General features: G+C 41.6%; 1 protein-coding gene across 1 annotated transcript in view; it reads left to right on the plus strand.

The window, feature by feature from the left end:
• Positions 1 to 5,666: 5,666 nt before the first annotated feature.
• Positions 5,667 to 18,979, plus strand: part of ACE2 (angiotensin converting enzyme 2) — a 40,448-nt gene continuing 27,135 nt past the window's right edge. The window contains exons 1-5 of the mRNA XM_025857612.2: positions 5,667 to 5,959; positions 12,196 to 12,354; positions 15,688 to 15,781; positions 16,451 to 16,594; positions 18,031 to 18,143. Of these exons, the coding sequence (XP_025713397.2) occupies positions 5,774 to 5,959; positions 12,196 to 12,354; positions 15,688 to 15,781; positions 16,451 to 16,594; positions 18,031 to 18,143 (696 nt within the window). The 5' untranslated portion in view covers positions 5,667 to 5,773. The remainder of the gene's footprint in view (positions 5,960 to 12,195; positions 12,355 to 15,687; positions 15,782 to 16,450; positions 16,595 to 18,030; positions 18,144 to 18,979) is intronic.

Raw genomic sequence — 18,979 nt, forward strand, 5'->3', positions numbered from 1 at the left:
ACCAATTGCCCTAAATGCAAATAATTTTGGCCACGTGGAGTTTTAAATTTCTCTATGCTTTATGTTCGAGATGCCCTTCCTTCTTTCTGTTGGGGAGCATTACTCTATCAATGTTAAGACATGAAATTGCATAAAACATCCTTTTTTTTTCTCTGAAGTGAACTAAAGTTTTCTTCTCAGCTTGGGGAACTAGAAGACATTTTCGCCATAGCCAGTTGGCAACCTCACCATTGATGACTCAGTTGGCAGTATATGAAAAGTACAGCAGTAAGGGAAGTACGGATCTCAAAGTCTACGCACTTTGCGCCGGTAGAGTGCAGACACACCCTCAGCTCTGAGCCTATGGAGAAGGGGCTTTCTGATTGAACTCCGTGGTTATCTGGTTTCCATTTAGGTTTTAGCAGACAGCAGTTCAAACGGAGGGGATTTGTAGTGGGCAGGGCTACCAGAAGTAGATTCTTCAAGAAGTGACAGCTGATTCAGAACCTGCAGAGACAGCAGAGTTAAGAGCAATAAAGCTCTTCGGAGCCATTAATGGAAAGCCCTAAAGACATTGTCACGTTATAGCCTAGTCAGTTAACAATATTCAAGATTATGACACTGAGTCATCCGAAAAAAAAAAAAAGACACATTAAAAAAAAGCTCAGGCAACATCCTAATTAGGATGGAATATATTTTAGAAAAAAATTCTGTCTTCAATGGTTTAAAAATGCACACTGGTATAATGAAAGCAGTACATTTTCATTTTGCTTATGTGGGCCTGCTCATTCTCAGAATATGACAGTTTTCCTATAGACAAAAATTGTACTCTGGGCAGTTTTCTCTTTTCCCTTACTTCTCAAAGTGGCCGAGTTATTACACAGCTCCTCTCGTTTTGGGTGGCTTTTATTGCTAGGTTCCCAGCATTCTTCTCTGTGTTCTCATGTACTAATTCATATAATATTCACAATATGCTATGAGATGGGTATGATATTATCATCAGCTTTGAAATAAGGAAATGAGGTGCAGGGGTGTTATTACCTGCTTCAAGTAACACAGCTGGCGAGGGACAGAGTTAAGTCCATTACGCTCCCTGGCTTCTTGTAAATGGCAGGCCCATAATGGAGGAGAGCTGTCCATCCCGCCTTCTCCTCTGAGTCTGAACTGTGCTTCCAATTACATTATTTTAGACCATCTACTCTCTTGTTTATTTTCCTCTGGATACTCTCCTGTGTCTCTCTACACTTGTGTTCCTCTGACATGAACTTGATGCTCTAAATTATTTTGCATCTAATATTTCTATTAACACAGTCTAACATAGTGTGAGGTGAATTTTCCTTTTGTTTGGCAGCCAGATTGGAGTTACAGTTCGTCTTAAGTTTTTTATTCACCCAGCTTGTCTGGGCTGCTGTGGTAGCAATGTGACTGGTCTCCCTGCCCCCGCCCTTACCCCCTTGGTGTCTGCTCTCTTATTGGCAACGAGAGTAAATCACTTCTTGGCTGGAAGCCCTCCAGGGTCTTCCCACATTACTCAGAGTAAAAGCCAAAGTTCTACAATCATCTGTATAGCCCTCCTGCTGTGGCCCCCAGCTTCATCTCCATCTTCACCTCCTGCCACTTTCCTTAGGCACAAGGCTCCAGACACAAAGGCCTCTGATGTTCTTGAGACCTGCCTACACCCTTTGCACTCACTGCTCCCTCTGCCTGGAACAGTCTTCCCCAGATATCCACATGGTTTTCATCCCTTCCTTCAGGTCTTTGCTCAGAGGTCCACCCTCTCATCCCCACCCCGTCGCTCACCACCCTCCTTTCCTGCTTATCGTGAAGTCATAGCATTGATCATCGGCTGTTTGTTTCTTTCTTCTACCCCATCTCATATCACATGATATCCACAAGAGCTCTTCCTGTCTTATTAGTGTATATCCAATAACTAGGACGGCGCCTAGCATATAGTAGGTAGCCAATAAATAATCGTCGAAGCAAGATTCTTGTTTTGGACGCGAACTGTTATTAATCAGAGGACTGCTTCATCCTGTACTTGTGTGGTTGTTTGGGGGACATTTATTTTTTATTTTTATTTTTTGAGTTTCAGTTTTTTATTTAAATTATAGTTAGTTAATATATAGTGTAGTATTGGTTTCAGGAGGAGAATTTAGTGATTTATCGTTTACATATAACATGCAGTGCTCATCCCAACAAGTGCCAACCTTAATACCCATCACCCATTTAGCCTATCTGCCACCCACCTCCCCTCCAGCAACACTCAGTTTGCTCTCTATAGTTAAGAGTCTATTTTATGGTTTGCCTCTTCTCTCCCCCCCATGTTCATCTGTTTCATAAATTCTGCATATGAGTGAAATCATATGATATTTGTCTTTCTCTGACTTATGTCACTTTGCATAATACACTCTAGCTCCATCTATGTTGTTGCAAATGGCAAGATTTCATTCTTTTTTGGGTTGAGTAACATTCCATTGTATATATACCACATCTTCTTTATCCACTCATCAATTGATGAACATCTGGGCTCTCTCCATAGTTTGGCTATTGTTGATAATGCTGCTATAAACATCAGGGTGCATGTGCCCCTTCGAATCAGTGTTTTTGTATCCTTTGGGTAAATACCTAGTAGTGCAACTGCTGGGTCGTAGGGTAATTCTGTTTTTAACTTTTTGAGGAAACTCCATCGTGTTTTCCAGAGTGGCTGCACCAGCTTGCCTTCCCACCAGCAGATTTTTTCGGGGACATTTAGATCTAGTTGTATAACTTTACATTTTGTTAAATCCCTTACTGAAGTGGAAGATACACTGTATCTTTCTATTTGTTTTTTTACTATTGTATTCTTTTATCAGAAAGGAAATGAGGCAGTTAACATGTGACTTGTTCCTAGTAAATCCCTAGATATGTATTTAGGACCAGAGACCTATATATTTCCCAAATGCAAACCATATCCTAAAAAACTACATTTTACGGTTTTATCGGGTGTCAAGATCAAAGTCTTCCCTCTCCCACTTACGAAATTCACCCTCCAACCCTTTTGAAAAAGTAGAACAGGTTTCCTGCATCTCCAATTTTCTAATTTTTTTTCTGGGTCTCTGTTCTTTCTCAAAGACAACCCATTCCTTTGAGCCAGTTGTGTTTCTGGGTCCCATCCCCTGGGTCTTTAGTGGAGTCCTTCCATTCTCAGCATGGGCTTGGACCGAACACTGTCAGAACAACAGCAGTATCCTCTCAGTGGAGAGTGAACAAAAATTCCAATGATCCAGTTTCTGCTTGCCATGATGAGCTAGTTCGACAGAATTATTGTGACAGTTCTTCTCTGTCTGACTTTTCCAACTTTCTTGGCTTCCAGAATTTTCCTGCCTCACTGTTATCCCAGGCTCCTTGTCCATCTATTTTTAGCTCTCAGATTTCATATCCTGCTTTCTCCATTTCAATTTGATCATGTTAATCTTATTTGCTGCCTCAGTGAATTGAAACTGGACTACGTCCATTTTTCCCCCCCAAACCCAAGAGCTTCATTCAGGAAGTGACCTGAGTAGAGTTTTGTTTCAGCTTTTATTAAAGTAACATTCCAACTCTTTGTTCAGAGCCTCACCTGCTGCTCCCCTTTCTCTTGACTGGTTTTTCTCCTAATGCCTATGAGAAGCGAGTGGCTCCCAGCTTCCTCAAATGTGGGAAATGCTGTACTTGCCTGAAACTCAGAAGATTCACTGATTCCCCCCAACCCTTGCCCCCTGTCAGCTTTCTTTTAACATTCTTTATCATAATTGCTTAAATTTGTCAATTACTTTACTTCTTAGAAGGATCGCATATTTTGATTCACATTAAGGAGAGTAAGAAGCCACCTCTTTTGGGGGCACCTGGGTGGTTCAGTCGTTAAGCGTCTGCCTCTAGCTCAGGTCATGATCACGGGGTCCTGGGATCGAGCCCCGCATCGGGCTCCCTGCTCCGCGGGAAGCCTGCTTCTCCCTCTCCCACTCCCCCTGCTTGTGTTCCCTCTCTCGCTGTCTCTCTGTCAAATAAAATAAAGTCTTTAAAGAAAAAAAAAAGAATCCACCTCTTTTTGGTGTGGCAAAAGCAAATCTGTCATCTTCACTGAAGGCACACGTCCTTCTGCTGCTATTTATTTATACCTCTGTTATTGCTCTTAGACTACTGACTAAAACGGAGAGGTCTGTACTCTAGAATCACATGGCATTTCCGGCTCTACCACTTACTAGCTGAATGAGGTTCGGCAATTTATTTAAGTTCTCTGAGCCTCAATTTCATAATCTGTATAATAGCGATTTAAAAAAGAAGATTTACCTCTAGGAGCACCTGGGTGGCACCGTCAGTTAAGTGTCTAACTCTTGGTTTCGGCTCAGGTCATGTCTCAGGGTAGTGAGATCCAGCCCCGCTTCGGGCTCCACACTCAGCACAGAGTCTGCTGGAGATTCTCTCTCTCCTTCTCCCTCTGCTCCTCCTGCTTGTGCTCTCTCTCTGAAATAAATAAATAAATCTTTTTTTAAAAAAAAATTTTGCCTCTAGGTTTGTTGTAACGCTTAAATGAGATATAATGCAAAGCGCCTTGAGCAGTTACTTAGAATTATTTTTTCCTGTTCTATAATAGCACTAATTTAACAACTGTGGAATAAGGGAAAGTCGTGAAAACTTTTTTTTAAAAGCTTGGTTACTGCACCTGGACCTGGAAGACTTGTTTTTCTGGGTGAAGAAATATTTTCCCTGGGTGAAGGTTTCATAATCACAGTCAAGCTGGCCCATGAGCGCTGCCGTTTAAAGTGGCTCCTCTCTTTTATCTCTAATATACCTGCACCCTGGGAATGAGGACACAGATCCAGCTCCTGAGACACTACAGGATAATCGCCGAAGTCTCTTTGAATTCTGTGTTGCCGTGATCCCATGGTTTTGGATGCCCAGAGCGTGACATTGACAGTCTTTGAGTTTCATACCATGCAGAGTCATTTTTACTTCCCTGGGACCTCGACTGAGTTTAGAACAGGTAAGTGAAAGGGAAGGAGGCACACAGCGAAGTCGGCCATAGAACCAGTGTTCAACATGGTCATCTGAGAAGTAGAAAGTGAGCCTTTTTAAGTTTACCCAAGCGAGATCAGGTGAGTTAACCTGTGGAGTGGAGTGGAGGGTAGCCTTATACCTTTAAAAAATGGCCAGGGAAATTAAAATTTATCAGAAAAAAAATGAATTCCATCAAGACAAGGGCAAAGCCGTTTATTTAGGAGGGGAAAATGTTACCCAAGTAGGGAGAGGCTTTCTGTGAATATGAGCTTGAAATAAAAAGAAAGGAGAGATAACTGACTTTCAATGAAATCCTGTCTGGAAAACACGTAAGTACCACTAATACCCCCAAGATCCCTAAATCTAGGCTTTTTTGGTCCCTGTAAAATTATAACACCTTCAGTGTATCTTTAACAGCTTTTTAGGAACATATTAACTAAATGTGCAAGTTCTGATCTGGCCATAAAATACTAGGAGAGCTATGATTCTCTAGGATTAATGAATAACATTTGTTTATTTGATTTACTTTAAAAAATCATTCTAAAATCTGTTTATATATCTGTCCTCTCCAGGATGAACTTTATAGTGGTTCAGCAGACTGTTTACTGTTTCTTCTTCTTCTACTACTTCTTCTTCTTCTTCTTTTTTTTTTTTTTTTCATCTTTCCTGCTCAGTGCCCAACCCAAGTTCAAAGGCTGATGAGAGAGGAAAAAGTCATGAAGAGGTTTTCCTCTAGGGAAAGTTGTTCAGTGGATGGGATCTTGGTGCATAGGGAAAGATGTTAGGCTCTTCCTGGCTCCTTCTCAGCCTTGCTGCTCTAACTGCTGCTCGATCCACCACTGAGGATCTGGTCAAGACATTTTTGGAGAAGTTTAACTCTGAAGCTGAAGAGCTGTCTTATCAAAGTTCATTTGCTTCTTGGAATTATAACACCAATATTACCGACGAGAATGTCCAAAAGATGGTGAGTTTTCATGGCTACCTAGGGGTATTTGTTGCTTCTTAAGGGTGAGATTACTGCCTGTACAACTGAAAAGGGAAATCAAAGAAATGCTCCGAGTTGTGAGATTGGATGTTTGCTTCAGTATTTCTGATTCTGGAGTCCCAGATGACTAAACTTAATTGACCTTGGGGCTCATTTGGAATCTGTTACAAAGTAATTCACTGGTCTCAGTCCAGATTCTTAGAAACCAGTGAACATGCTTTGTAAAGTTGCCACCATAATTCTCATCATAATCAGGGTTTCAAAGCATTTCACAGAAATGCCATAAGTTATTGAGTTAATAATTTTCTCAAGCCTACAATGTCAACAGGAATATCTAAAGACTCTCTGAAATGATACATTAACTGGAAAATGCAATTGGAGGCTTAGTGAAAAAGCTAGCTAGTAATTAAAGTAACCATGGGTCTGGAGACTGGATTTGGGTGTTCCTTCCTTCACTGTCACGGAGCTCTAAGGGACTTCCAAAGGTCACAGAATCCATCCAGAGCCCTCGCAGAAAAACCATAATTAAGCCAGTTTTGACAAATCTCAGAATGCTCTGGGAAAGCAAGATGCTTTGACAAGGGCAAGGATTTAGGAATTTCTTCTCTCACCGATCCCAAAGCAGTGTCCTTACACATTTGTGCTGGAAATTGAGCAACATTACTTAAGAAAAGATTTTGTGACACTTGTATAGCAATACATTCCTTCAAAAATGTAGTTCAGATATTTTTTCAAATGTTGAGTAGGTTGTGTGTTTAAATTACTGCCACTCACGGGACAGATCCAACCTGAGACCTACCACCTCATTTGAAATACCCCAAGAGAAGGTTTTCCATTTTTCTAATGCTCAAGGAAATCCTGGAGATTTTGACAGCCCGGTGTGGTCATAGGAGGTCATTTGTTTCTTATCTCCTATTTTTTGGTCTTACCTTTCCTCATCTCTTTATTGTTGCTTTTTCCTCACTTCTTATTTGATCTCTGTTGGAGGTGCCTATAGTGTACCGTGTATTTGTTTTCATTCTCAGCTGAATGGTCCCATAGGTGCTGGTGAAGTTGTACCAGCTTCATGCCTCAGGACTCCGGAGCCAGACTGCCAAGGTCCGGATCCTGGCTCCAGCACTTTCCAGCTGGGTGAGCTTCAGCTGGTCGATTAACCTCTCTGCACCTTCATTATCTCACCTGTGCAAAAGAGCATCCCTCTCCTGTCTGCCTTGGAGGGTGGCTGTGAAGCCCGAATTCATACCCAAGGCCCCCAGAACGGTGCTCGATGCTTGTGAGCATGGGAGAACAGCACAGTCTTACTGCTCTGAGTGTGGGAGGGAGTTATAACTGCTGAAGAGACATGTAACAGTTCTGCTGAGTGCCCTTTGCTGAGAAGGCATGTTATCGAATGAGACGGAGTGATGGTTGTTGATAGCATCTCTGGATCATTAAGTGTTATTACTTTTGAATTGCAGTGGTTGACGAGAGCCAAGGCCAGAGAGGAAAGGGCATAAATCACAAAGTGTGGCCAAGCTGCAGAAAGCATGGACCCTTTAAAGGAAAGTGAAAATATTAGAATGCAAAAAGGAAGCAGGAGGCCACCGGCTACGCGCAGGGAGGGTAGTCCAGTGGTCAGGAGCCGCTGCTGCTGCTTGGCGTGGGCCAGGCACCTGGGTAAAAGAGCATGAAGCTAATTTTGGCTAACTCCTTTGGTTTGGAGCAGTTTCGTGGGGTTTCAGACCCAGTTATAGGATCTGGGGGATAAGGTGAGGTTTTTTTTTTCTTTGCTTTTACTATAGAGAGCTTTTAATGACCGCTTTACTGAGATATAATTTATGCACCATGAACTTCTCCAATTTCAAGTATACGATTCAATGCTTCTTAGTATATTTACAGAATTGTACAACCTTCACCACCATCTAATTTTAGAACATTTTCATCACTCCAGAAAGAAACCACATGCCTGTCAGTCATCACTCTTCCTCCCAGCTCCTAGCCCTAAGCAACCACTACTCTACTTCCTGTCTCCATAGGTTTGCCTACTTTGAACATTTCATATAAATGCAATCATACAGTACATGGTCTCTTGTGATTGGCTTCTTTCACTCTGCACATTGTAGCATGTAGCATTACTTCATTCCATTCTGTTGCCAAATAGTATTCCGTCGTGTGATTTTTCTTTATTTTTTATCATAAACATTTTCAAACATGTATAAAAGAAGAGAGATAAATACATTGAATTTCCTCATATCCATCGCCCAGTTTACAAATTATTAACACTTTGGCCAATCTTGTTTTAGTTTTCTACTCAACCCCACGCTTCCTGGAATATTTTGAAGGAAATCCAAAATATGATGTACTTTTATGTGTGTATTTCACCTTGTAGCTCTCAAAGTACTTTTAAAACAACCTTAATAACAGTACTGTGCCAAAAACTTAACAAAAACTTCTCAGTATCATCAAATATCTAGTCAGCATTCAAATGCACCCTATTTCTTTTTCAGCTTCAGCTGTTTTGTTTGAATCAAGATCTAACAAGGTCCTCTCCTTCCAGTTGTTTTGGATGATGTACTTTAGCTCTCTTTTGATCTACAGAGTCCCTCCCTCACTTTTCTTTTCTTCTTTTTTTTTTTTTTTTGCAATTTATTTGCCAAAGAATTAAATTTTGGGTGCTGTAGAAACTCCCACTTTTTGGACTTGCTGATTGTGCTCCCTAAATATTGCTTAACATGCTCTTTTGTCCCCTGCATTTCCTGTAAATGTATAGATCTAGGGCAGAGGGCAGAGCACTTTTTCTGTAAAAGGCCAGACAGTGAGTGTTTCAGGCTTTGTGGGCTCTGTGTCCTCTGTCCAACTCTGCCGTTGCAGTGCGAAGGCAGCCATAGACAATACATAAATGAGTTTGACTATATTGTAATAAAACTTGATTTACAAAATCAGATGGTGGACAGAGTCCTGATCTAGAGGTTTGATCAAGCCCAGGTTTCACCCCTGAGTTATTTAATAGGTGTGGAAATTGAATTTCCACTACTAGCATGGTGCAGGAATATTGAGCCAAGAAATTAACAAAAAACTAGTTCAGGTCCCTAGAGCTCTGGAAAAAAGAATAGCTTGGGACGGAACGCTATGTCCTAGGGGGTCAAAATTCAAGGCAGCATCATGTAATTTTGGGGGCGATTTAAAGTATAACACTTATAGTATGGTAGTAATAAATAAAACAGATGTCTTCAAAGTATCTATATGCAGTATAATTAAAAAATGTTCTAAGACTGGGCCCTTTTGGGGATTGTGAGTTGTTTCCAGAGGAGGTTGAGAACAAAATTGTTCTTATAATTTTGTATCAAAGTTTTACCAGAAATTTTGCTTAACAGTAAATCATCCTGGATTGGGTGAAGAAGGACAGGGATTATAGAGGTAAGTGGTGGGTTGCATAGATGAGTCTGTGCCATAGACCAAACTCTTCTTTCTATAGCTCACTACTTCCCATTTGTGTGTTACAGAGAAGAACAGAATGTGTTGAATACCATCTATTGTCAATGGTTAGGGGCGTTAGCTTTGGAGGTAAACATATCCGGGTTGGCACTCTGGTTCTTTCAAATTACTAGCTCCGTGCCTCAGTTCCCTCATTTGTGAAGTGGGGACAATCACAGCTACCTCACAAGATTGTGAAGATTGATTGAGAAGTAGTTCCTGAGGGGTTGTATGTGCTCAATAAAGAGAGAAATCATTTTCCATTTTTCCTGCCACTATTTTCATCTCTTGTCTGATCCATTGTTGTCATGTCCACACACCATTCCCATCATATCATGTGCCTGCTTGGAGCCCCTAAGTGATTCCCTAGAATTCAAATAATAGTCAAATTCCTTGGCCTGGAAAATGCAGTCATGCCCGAAGTCCCGCCTTTGGGATTGGTACTAATTATCTGTTGTGTTAAAAATTACCACAAGCTTAACAGCTTAAAATAACACACATTTATTATCCCACAGCTTCTGTGGGTCAGGAGTCCAGGTACAGCTTAGCTGCATCTTCCATTTCTGAGTCTTATAAAGTTGCAGTCAAGGTCCTGGCCAGCACTGTGGTCTCAGCTGAGGCTTGACTGGGGATGAATCCACTTCCAAGCTAATGTGGTTAGTGGTAAGCATTCAGATCCTTGTGTGCTGCTGGACTGAGGTCCTTAGTTTCTTGCAGGATATCACCCAGAGGCCATCCTCAATTCCTCAACACGTGGCCCTTTCCAAAGGGTCATTCACAACATGGCATCTTGCTGCATCAAAGTCAGCAAGGGAGACAGAGTTTTAGCAAGATAAAAATAAGATTCTTTTATAACATAAATATGTACATCCTGTCACCTTTGGTATATGCTACTGGCTAGAAGTGAATCATGGCTCCTGCTCACACTCAAGGGGGAGGAGGTCATACAAATGTGTACCACCCGGAGGTAGGGATCATGGGATCCATCTTAGAGTTTGTCTACCACAGGATCCAGGATCCAGATGCTGTCAGTTGATTGCCATAACCACTATTTCTCTCAGCCCCTTTATGCAGATATGAATAATGGAGACAGAATGATTTTCTATCTCATGGGAGTAGGAAGATCAAATGAAGTAAATTATTCTACAAAGTACTCTGCATCCATCCAACTCCTACCTGCTTTAGGGTCTTCTCCATGAGGGCTTGGCCAAATCTAGTTGCCTGCATGAGTCTTTTCTTTTTTTTTTTTTAAGATTTTATTTATTTATTTGAGAGAGAGAGAGAGAGAGAGAAACAGCATGAGAGGGGAGAAGGTCAGAGGGAGAAGCAGACTCGCTGCTGAGCAGGGAGCCCGATGCGGGACCCGATCCCGGGACTCCAGGATCATGACCTGAGCTGAAGGCAGTCGCTTAACCAACTGAGCCACCCAGGCGCCCTGCATGAGTCTTTTCTTATAGGAGAAACTGCTTGACCACTCAAAGTTTATACATTATCATATGCTCTTATATTTCATTAATGAAACTTTTATGATGCATACCTTCTCTGTCTGATAAAACTGTAAGCAACTTAAGGACAAAGAACTTTTTTCTATAAATTATAAAATAGCTAACTTTTTTGAATGTTTAGGATGTATCAGATACTGTGATAAACATTTTATTATTTGTTAATTCTTCTCATCCTTACAACAACCCTTTGAGGTAAGTCCTATTATTACTCTCATTTTACAGATAAGGTAACTGACTCAGAAGGTAAGTAATTTGTCTAAAGTCACACAGCTAGTCAGAGGTATCTGACTACAAGAATGGAGTTCTTTTTTGTTTTCAAGATTTTATTTATTTGTCAGAGAGAGTGCACAAGCAGGGGGAGTGGTAGGCAGAGGGAGAGGAAGATGCAGGCTCCCCGCTGAACACGGAGCCCCATGTGGGACTCTATCCCAGGACCCTGGGATCATGACTTGAGCCAAAGGCAGACACTGAACTTACTGAGCCACCCAGGCATCCCAAGAATGGAGTTCTTACTTGTCTCATATGCTACCTCTTTTATATAGTCTAGAGAAGTACAGTGTACAAAGTAATAGCTCATTTTCATCTTTGATAAATGGAAATGAGTTTGTACATTGAGAAAAGACTGTACTAGAGGAGTCTGGAGAAGTCCGCTTGCCTATACTGATGTTCAAGATGGGGGGCAAGTGAATCCTGGCATCATCACCCGTTTGTTGGTTTCTTTTGCTGTTAGAAAATCACCATGGCTACCAAGTGGCCATATTCTGGGCAACCTTCTTTGGGGAACATAATTTAAGATCAGAATCTCTGGTAAGTCATGGCACTATGGAGCTCACTGCAAACTGTTTCTCATTTCTTATGGTTCCAATTGTCATGAGGGGCTGTATCCCCTTTAAGTTTGCTCTGAGCTTTACTGGACCCTCCCTTCAGAGCATTCATCCTCAAATCCTTGATTAACTCACCCACGTCATAGTGCTAAGGCCATAAATTCCAGGGCCCCACAATGTGAATTATCTGTGAGAATTCATTTCCAGTTCAGGGGATAGGACCCTTGGGAAAACTAGGCACTGGGCCAGAAAGAGAGAGTGACCAAGAATGGCCTGGTCACTCATAACCTAAGCCTTGACCTTCAGCAAAGTAGAGAACTAAACCACTCAGGAAATATTAGATATTCCACCAGATGTTTTTTGGACAGTATCTTCTGTTCTATCTGTTCAAGCAGTGCCATTCTGACTTCAACTTTATATTTTGTCATTTCAGAATGATGCTGGGGCCAAATGGTCTGCTTTTTATGAAGAACAGTCCAAGCAAGCCAAAACTTACCCACTAGAAGAAATTCAGGATTCTACAGTCAAGCGTCAATTGCAAGCCCTTCAGCACAGTGGGTCATCAGTGCTCTCAGTGGACAAGAGCCAACGAGTATGTGAACATTCTAGCACTGACCCCAAGAGCTGAAATATTTGGGAAACATTAAACATTAATATCCCCATGGCTGCTTCCTTTATCTGCAAAGATAGTGATGCTGACATTAGAAAGAGCTCTGTACCTAGGTAGGGTGACCACAGAATTTGTCATCCAAACTGGAATCCTTTCGCAAGTGAAAGAAGTCACTGGTAATAATTATGTTAGGACACAGAGTTAAACTGGTGTTGTCTGGGCACTGTGTTATATATGCATACCATATACAGAAGTCACCTTCCTGAGGACAGGCAGCCTGAAGAATATGCTTAGTCTATGTCAGTCGTGATCAACCGGGGGTGATTTTGCCCCCCAGGGACATTTGATGATATCTGGAGACATTTTTGGTTGTCATAACTGGGGGGGGGGGCAGCTATTAGCATCTAGTGGGTAGAGGCCAGGGATGGTGCTAACCATTCTACAACGCACAAGACAGCCCCCAATGGCAAAAAATTATGTGGTGCAAAATGTTAATAGTGCCAAGCTTGGGAAGTCCCGTATGTGGTCCAATTCTTTCCCCCTTTCATTTTTGACTCTTCTCTGCAACGTCTTTAACAAGTGGCTAAGAACCTCAGATCAGACTGCTTTAGATGTGGGTGATTCATCTCTTTCCAAGACATCCATTCCATAGGTGGGCCCCCCTAATTGATGGAGATACCTCCTCCATTGAGCATTAAGTGCTTTACCTCCACTTTGTTCTGCCTCCTGGTCCAAATTGCTCTTTCCTACAATAGTTTTTAAATAAATGAAGGCAGCTCTATTTTTTTAAACTAGTTGAGTCCTTTTATTTTAATCTAGGCTAACTATCCTTCACTCTGTCAATTTTCCTCTATACAGTGGTTTCAAGTTTCCTAACCAGTCCTGGCTGCTGTCTTCATTATGTCAGTAACCTTGAACTAAACACCACACTCTGAGTTGGTTCCGGTCTGCATGAAAGTGTGCAGGAATATGACATTCTGCTTCCTGTGCCCTACATCTATTAAGACAGTCTAGGACTATATTAGGTTTTTGTTTGTGTGGGTTGGGTTTTTTGACAGTCAAATTCCATGTTGGCTCACATCAACATCGCTGTCAATGAAGTCTCCAAATCTCTTCCACCAATGTTGCTCTGAAATGATAGCTTTCAAAATTCTATTCTTAAGTAGGTTGTTTGTTCAAATTTAAGAAAGCCTGTATTCGCCCTGTTAAAATAACATCTCTCATCCCATCTCTCTAGCCTGGGAGCGAGCAAATGTTTTTCTGTAAAAGAAAAGATAGTAAATATCTTGGGTTTTGTGGGCCATATAGTCTCTGTCACGATGAGTTAACTCTGCTGTTGCAGCAGGAAATCAGCATAGCTAATACATAAACAAATGAGTGTGGCTGTGTTCCGATAAAACTTTACAAAAACAGGCAGCAGACGGTATTTGGTCTGCAGATCATAGTTTACAGACCCCTGATCTAACCTATTAAAACATTTTTATCTAAAACATTTGACTATTTAACATCAAAGTCTTCTTTCTCAGTTGCTTGTCCTCTGGAACTCTGTTGTAATCCCCATCTATAAAAAGAAAAAATTCACGATAAGGGCAAAGATAAAACCATATGGCACATATCTTCCTACCAGTTGATATTTATTATTCCACATTCTTTGGATCCAATTCTCCAACTCCTTGTTAAGCCACTGTATCTTATCCATTCCATGCTTCCCCATGTTTTTCACAAAGACACTGTGTAAAACCTTGCCCGTTGGTCTTTTAGAGTCTAGACAGCTAGATGGAACCTGGACACTGTATTTTTATAAGATCCCAGGTAATTCTAATGTGCAGCTAAAGTTGAAAACCGCTGAAATGCCTGTAAAAGCTTGGAGTGTTTGGGAAGAGAGGAGACTCAAGGATGCATGAGTTCGATGGAGAGGAAGGAGGAGAGATTGAAAAAGCAGGTAGACAAAGAGACCATGAGGAATTTTGTGCCATGGTAAGGAATTTGGATTGATTCCTTTGGACTATGGGATCTTGTTGAAGTTTTAAGCATGGGATCTATTTCATGTTCTAGGATAATGACTCTTGTAGCAGAGTGAAAGCATAATGGAAGAGGGAACAGGAGAAGGGAAACAGAGTCTTCCATCCAGTCCTTCTTAAATCAAATGTGGAAGAGAACCATTTCCTCCCCTCCCCTTCCCTTCCCTTCCCTTCCTTTCCCTTCCCTAGCCTACCCTTCCCTTCCCCCCTCCCTCCCTCCTTTTCTCCCTCTCTTATTCCCTTTCTTCTTTTATTACCAATCCATTGCAGATCAATACTTGGTTTACTTCATTGCTCTCATGCCTAGATGTCATGGAAATATCAAATGGTTTTTAAAAGTTTATAAACATTTATTCTCTTTAACAAAAACATTTATTCTCTTGATTCCTGTACTTATCACAGAATAGAAACAAACCATTTACTGTCTTGCACTGGTCCACAGACCATACTTTGAGTAGCACTGCTTAACTCTACTACCTTTACTCTCCTTTACCTACAGGGTAAAGTTTAAACTCTTTAGTGTGTCACAGATGGCCCCTCACGACCTGGCTCCTGCTGACCTCTCCATACTTACATCCCCCACTTCCCTCAGTCAGCATCACTATGCCAGTTTCCTTCAACGTGTCATCACTTCTGGAAAATGCCTGCTCTTTCCCAACCTCCATCCACCTTTTAGCCTCTGCCTTCTCTCTCCTTTTTCTACTTGGCTAATTCTTACCTCTCTTTCAAGACACAGCGCTAATGTCCCCTCCTCTCTGAAGCCATCCCTGAATCTCCAAGTTCTTCATTTATCTGCTCCCTGCCAGACTGCCACATCACTTTTTCATGACAGTTATATCACTTATCACTTGGGTTATGTAATTATTGATTTCACGGCTGTCCCACTGTCCCATGACTTGAGGACCAGTGACTTGTTCATGTCAGAGTTATCCGAGTGTAGGACATAGTAGATGTTCAGTAAATGTGTACTCAGAGAATGCTGGACAAGACAACAGATGCCCGTCTCCATGCATGTGTACCTGAGCACCGTCCCCAGAATTTTGGTAGATTTGTTTATTTCAGTCACTCTACATATATTTATTATGTGTGTCTATCTAAGTTTCTGCGTTAGTTAATACAGGGGAATTTAACAGAGATATTCCTACCCTACATAGGGGAGGAATCTTGGCAAAGATGGGAACTGCTGTATTTTGAGGGCATAAAAAAATCACATGGCCAAAAGGACATCTTTACCTTAGCATTCCATACAGCACATTTCCCAGTTTAAACATTGTTTATTATGTTTAATTTGCAGCTGAACACAATCCTAAATGCAATGAGCACTATCTACAGTACTGGAAAAGCTTGTAACCCAAATAATCCACAGGAGTGCTTATTACTTGAACCAGGTAGGTTATAAATTTTGAGCAATGATTATGAAATTTAATTTTTTTACTCTAAGTTTTAAGGATTTTATTTGTTTACTTGAGGGAGAGAGAGAGAGAGAGAGCATGTGCCTGTGCATGGGGTTTGGGGCAGCAAGAGAGAGGGAGAATCTCAAGCAGACTCCGTGCTCAGCCCAGAGCCCTACACGGGGCTCGATCCCATGACCCCAACATCATGACCTGAGCCGACATCAAGAGGTGGATGCTTAATGCTTACCTGACTGAGCCAGGCACCCCTTTTTACTCTAAGTTTTAAAACTGAGATTGGCACTGGATGATAACATTGTGCCTTTCAAATGGATAATCCAAAGATGATAAGATTCCAAATAGGTGTTTCAACATATAGATGAACTTTTAACTTATAACAAAACTTCATGGTAAATTTTGTCACATTCCAAGGAATTTAATTAAGTTAGTAGCTAAATGATTTCAATGGTTTATTTTCTCTGCAGTAATATTTTGAAACTATAACAAGGATGAAGAAATTGATAAATCATGAGATTTCATTTAATAACCTTATGACCTTGATGTCTGCCAGCCTTACTTTTAATTATTTAAAGCTCATATAATTGTTTGCGAATAAAGATATTACAAATGCATGTTTATTTCCTATTGGGTGCTTTGCAATGACAGGTTTGGATGACATAATGGCAAACAGCAGAGACTACAACGAGAGGCTCTGGGCCTGGGAAGGCTGGAGGTCTGAGGTTGGCAAGCAGCTGAGGCCATTGTATGAAGAGTACGTGGCCCTGAAAAATGAGATGGCAAGAGCCAACAGTAAGTTTGCTGGTCTAAAGAGGTCCTGAAGCCCTCTATGGCGCTGTGGGCTATTTCTCATGAATTACCAAGGCTGCCCTTTGATAGAAGAAGTATCCCTAAATTAATGCTCATCTGCTGAACAAATTCCGGTTATGTGTCTCAAAGAAGCAACTACTAGGGAATAAGGAATGGTGCACTGACATTCTACAGTTTAGAGAGTTCAGAAATGAGACTGAACTGCAGGGTGTCAAACAAATCAGTTGTCTGGGAATGTATCAGGGACCTGAGGTAGCCTGGGGATTGAGTAGGGATTCTGGTTCTTAGACAGGATGGGAGACAGAGACACTGTCTCTCACCTAAACTCCTATCTGGCCACAGTTTATTCTCAAAGGCCATTTGTGTGTTTAACTCAAGATGGTGTCCCAGAAAGAAAATAGAATCAGATTAATTTAGGCTGGAAATCCATTCTGTTCTGCAGTTGTAATTATAACTCAGATCGTGTGGTCATAAAACTCTCAACAGGGGGCAGAATTTCCATATCTCCTAACTTATTCTCCTGCCTGAATAATGAGCTGAAGCTATGGCATTATGAGTAACTTTATGCTTTGGTGATTCACTGCCCCCTGGGGTTGAGTAAGGAAGAATTTTTTTTTCATCTGTTGTTTCTAAATGTCTTTCACCGCCACTTAAACTGATATTCTCAAGCCACAGGCAAACTGGAGACAGCAGCTCATCACCATATCCTTCCATCCAAAGAGGTCTTTCTCTCTTCTTTCTGATCATCCATTGCCAATGTGCATGTAAAAGTAAAAATTTTCAGAACACATTTGCAAACGTTATTGGCTAACATCCTAATGCAAGCTTGTGTTTGCTGATGCCGAGATACTACACGAAGCACAGAGAGATGTTTTGTGCCGACATGTAATTTGCAAACAAACACAGGCCCCCTGCGGCAAAGTCTAAGATGAGTTAGATGTGAAAATAAAAGGCCCTGAACAAAAGGAGAATTTAAAAACTCAAATCCAATCACATGGTGGAAAGCCAAAGATACAAACTGAAGTCTGGAGAGGGTGGAGACCGAGGGTTAGGGGCCTCGCAGTGTGCCTTTGCCCCGTACCAGTGCGGTAACCCTGGACAAATGATTTCACTGTCTAAGAACAGCCTGCTAATCTGCATGGTGGGGACTTTAATAATGGCAATCTTGTAGACTTTGTGCTTATTAGATGAGATAATGCGTTAAAATTTCTGGCAGAGAGCAAGTGCTCCACAGACACTAGCTAGCATTATTATTCATTTCATCCCTTTGAGGGATATGGCCCTATCACTTAGAAGGGCAGTAAAAATGTGACAGATCTTTGGATTTTTTTAACCTCCCAGCAAGGTTATTTGATGTATACAAGCGCCTCATCTCTTTCTTTCCCTTACGTTCTCTTACTTCTCCTTTTTAAAAACAGATTATGAGGACTATGGGGATTATTGGAGAGGAGATTATGAAGAGGAGTGGACAAATGGCTATAACTATAGCCGCGACCAGTTGATTAAAGATGTGGAACAGACCTTCACCCAGGTAACCAGGGAACCGATGTAGGGCAGTGCACGGGAGGAAGGGGCAATGACCAGAAGCATTCTGGCTTGTTCTTACGCACTCGTCAGCCATTCCCAGGCCTCAGAGTTATGGAATATTAGAGCTTGAAAAGATTTTAAAGAATAATAGGGCAACCCCTATGGATGATCAGAACTGCTCTGCTTTCCTCCCCATTTCAGCCACTGAACTCACCAGCAATTACCAAGAGCAAGATTATAAGAAGGAAAGATTACAGGGAGGAATGGTCTTTTAGATTATAAGTAGGAATAGTCTTCGTGAACTACCTGGGACCCACACTGTCTTACTTTGTTGGCAGAGCTGTAGGTTTTGCTTCCCTCCTCGGGACAACTGATACTGTTGTTTCCTTACCTTCGACTAAGGAAGTCTTTATAAGGAAGGGAGAGTATCCCATGGACACTTCTCAGTGTCTCCCTGTTTCTTCATTTTGATTCCCACATCTCCCGCTTATCCCTGTGCCTTCAAACTTCTTATGTAGACCGACTCTGTCATAGCCTTAGTTAGGCAGAGCCATCAAAAATGGAAGTTGGAGAGGGGCGCCTGGGTGGCTCAGTCGTTAAGCGTCTGCCTTCGGCTCAGCTCATGATCCCAGGGTCGTGGGATCGAGCCCCGCATCGGGCTCCCTGCTCAGCGGGAAGCCTACTTCTCCCTCTCCCTCTGCCCCGCCCCCCTGCAGCCGCTCATGCTCTGTCTCTCTCAAATAAATATATAAATAATCTTAAAAAAAAACCAAAACAACTCACCACACACACGCCAGAATGGTTTTGGTTCAAAAAGACTGGCATAGCAGGTGCTGGTGT

Source organism: Callorhinus ursinus, unplaced genomic scaffold (assembly GCF_003265705.2).
Source record: "Callorhinus ursinus isolate GAN/ISIS: 27379988/994484 unplaced genomic scaffold, GSC_fseal_2.0 scaffold16, whole genome shotgun sequence".
NCBI lineage: Eukaryota > Metazoa > Chordata > Mammalia > Carnivora > Otariidae > Callorhinus > Callorhinus ursinus.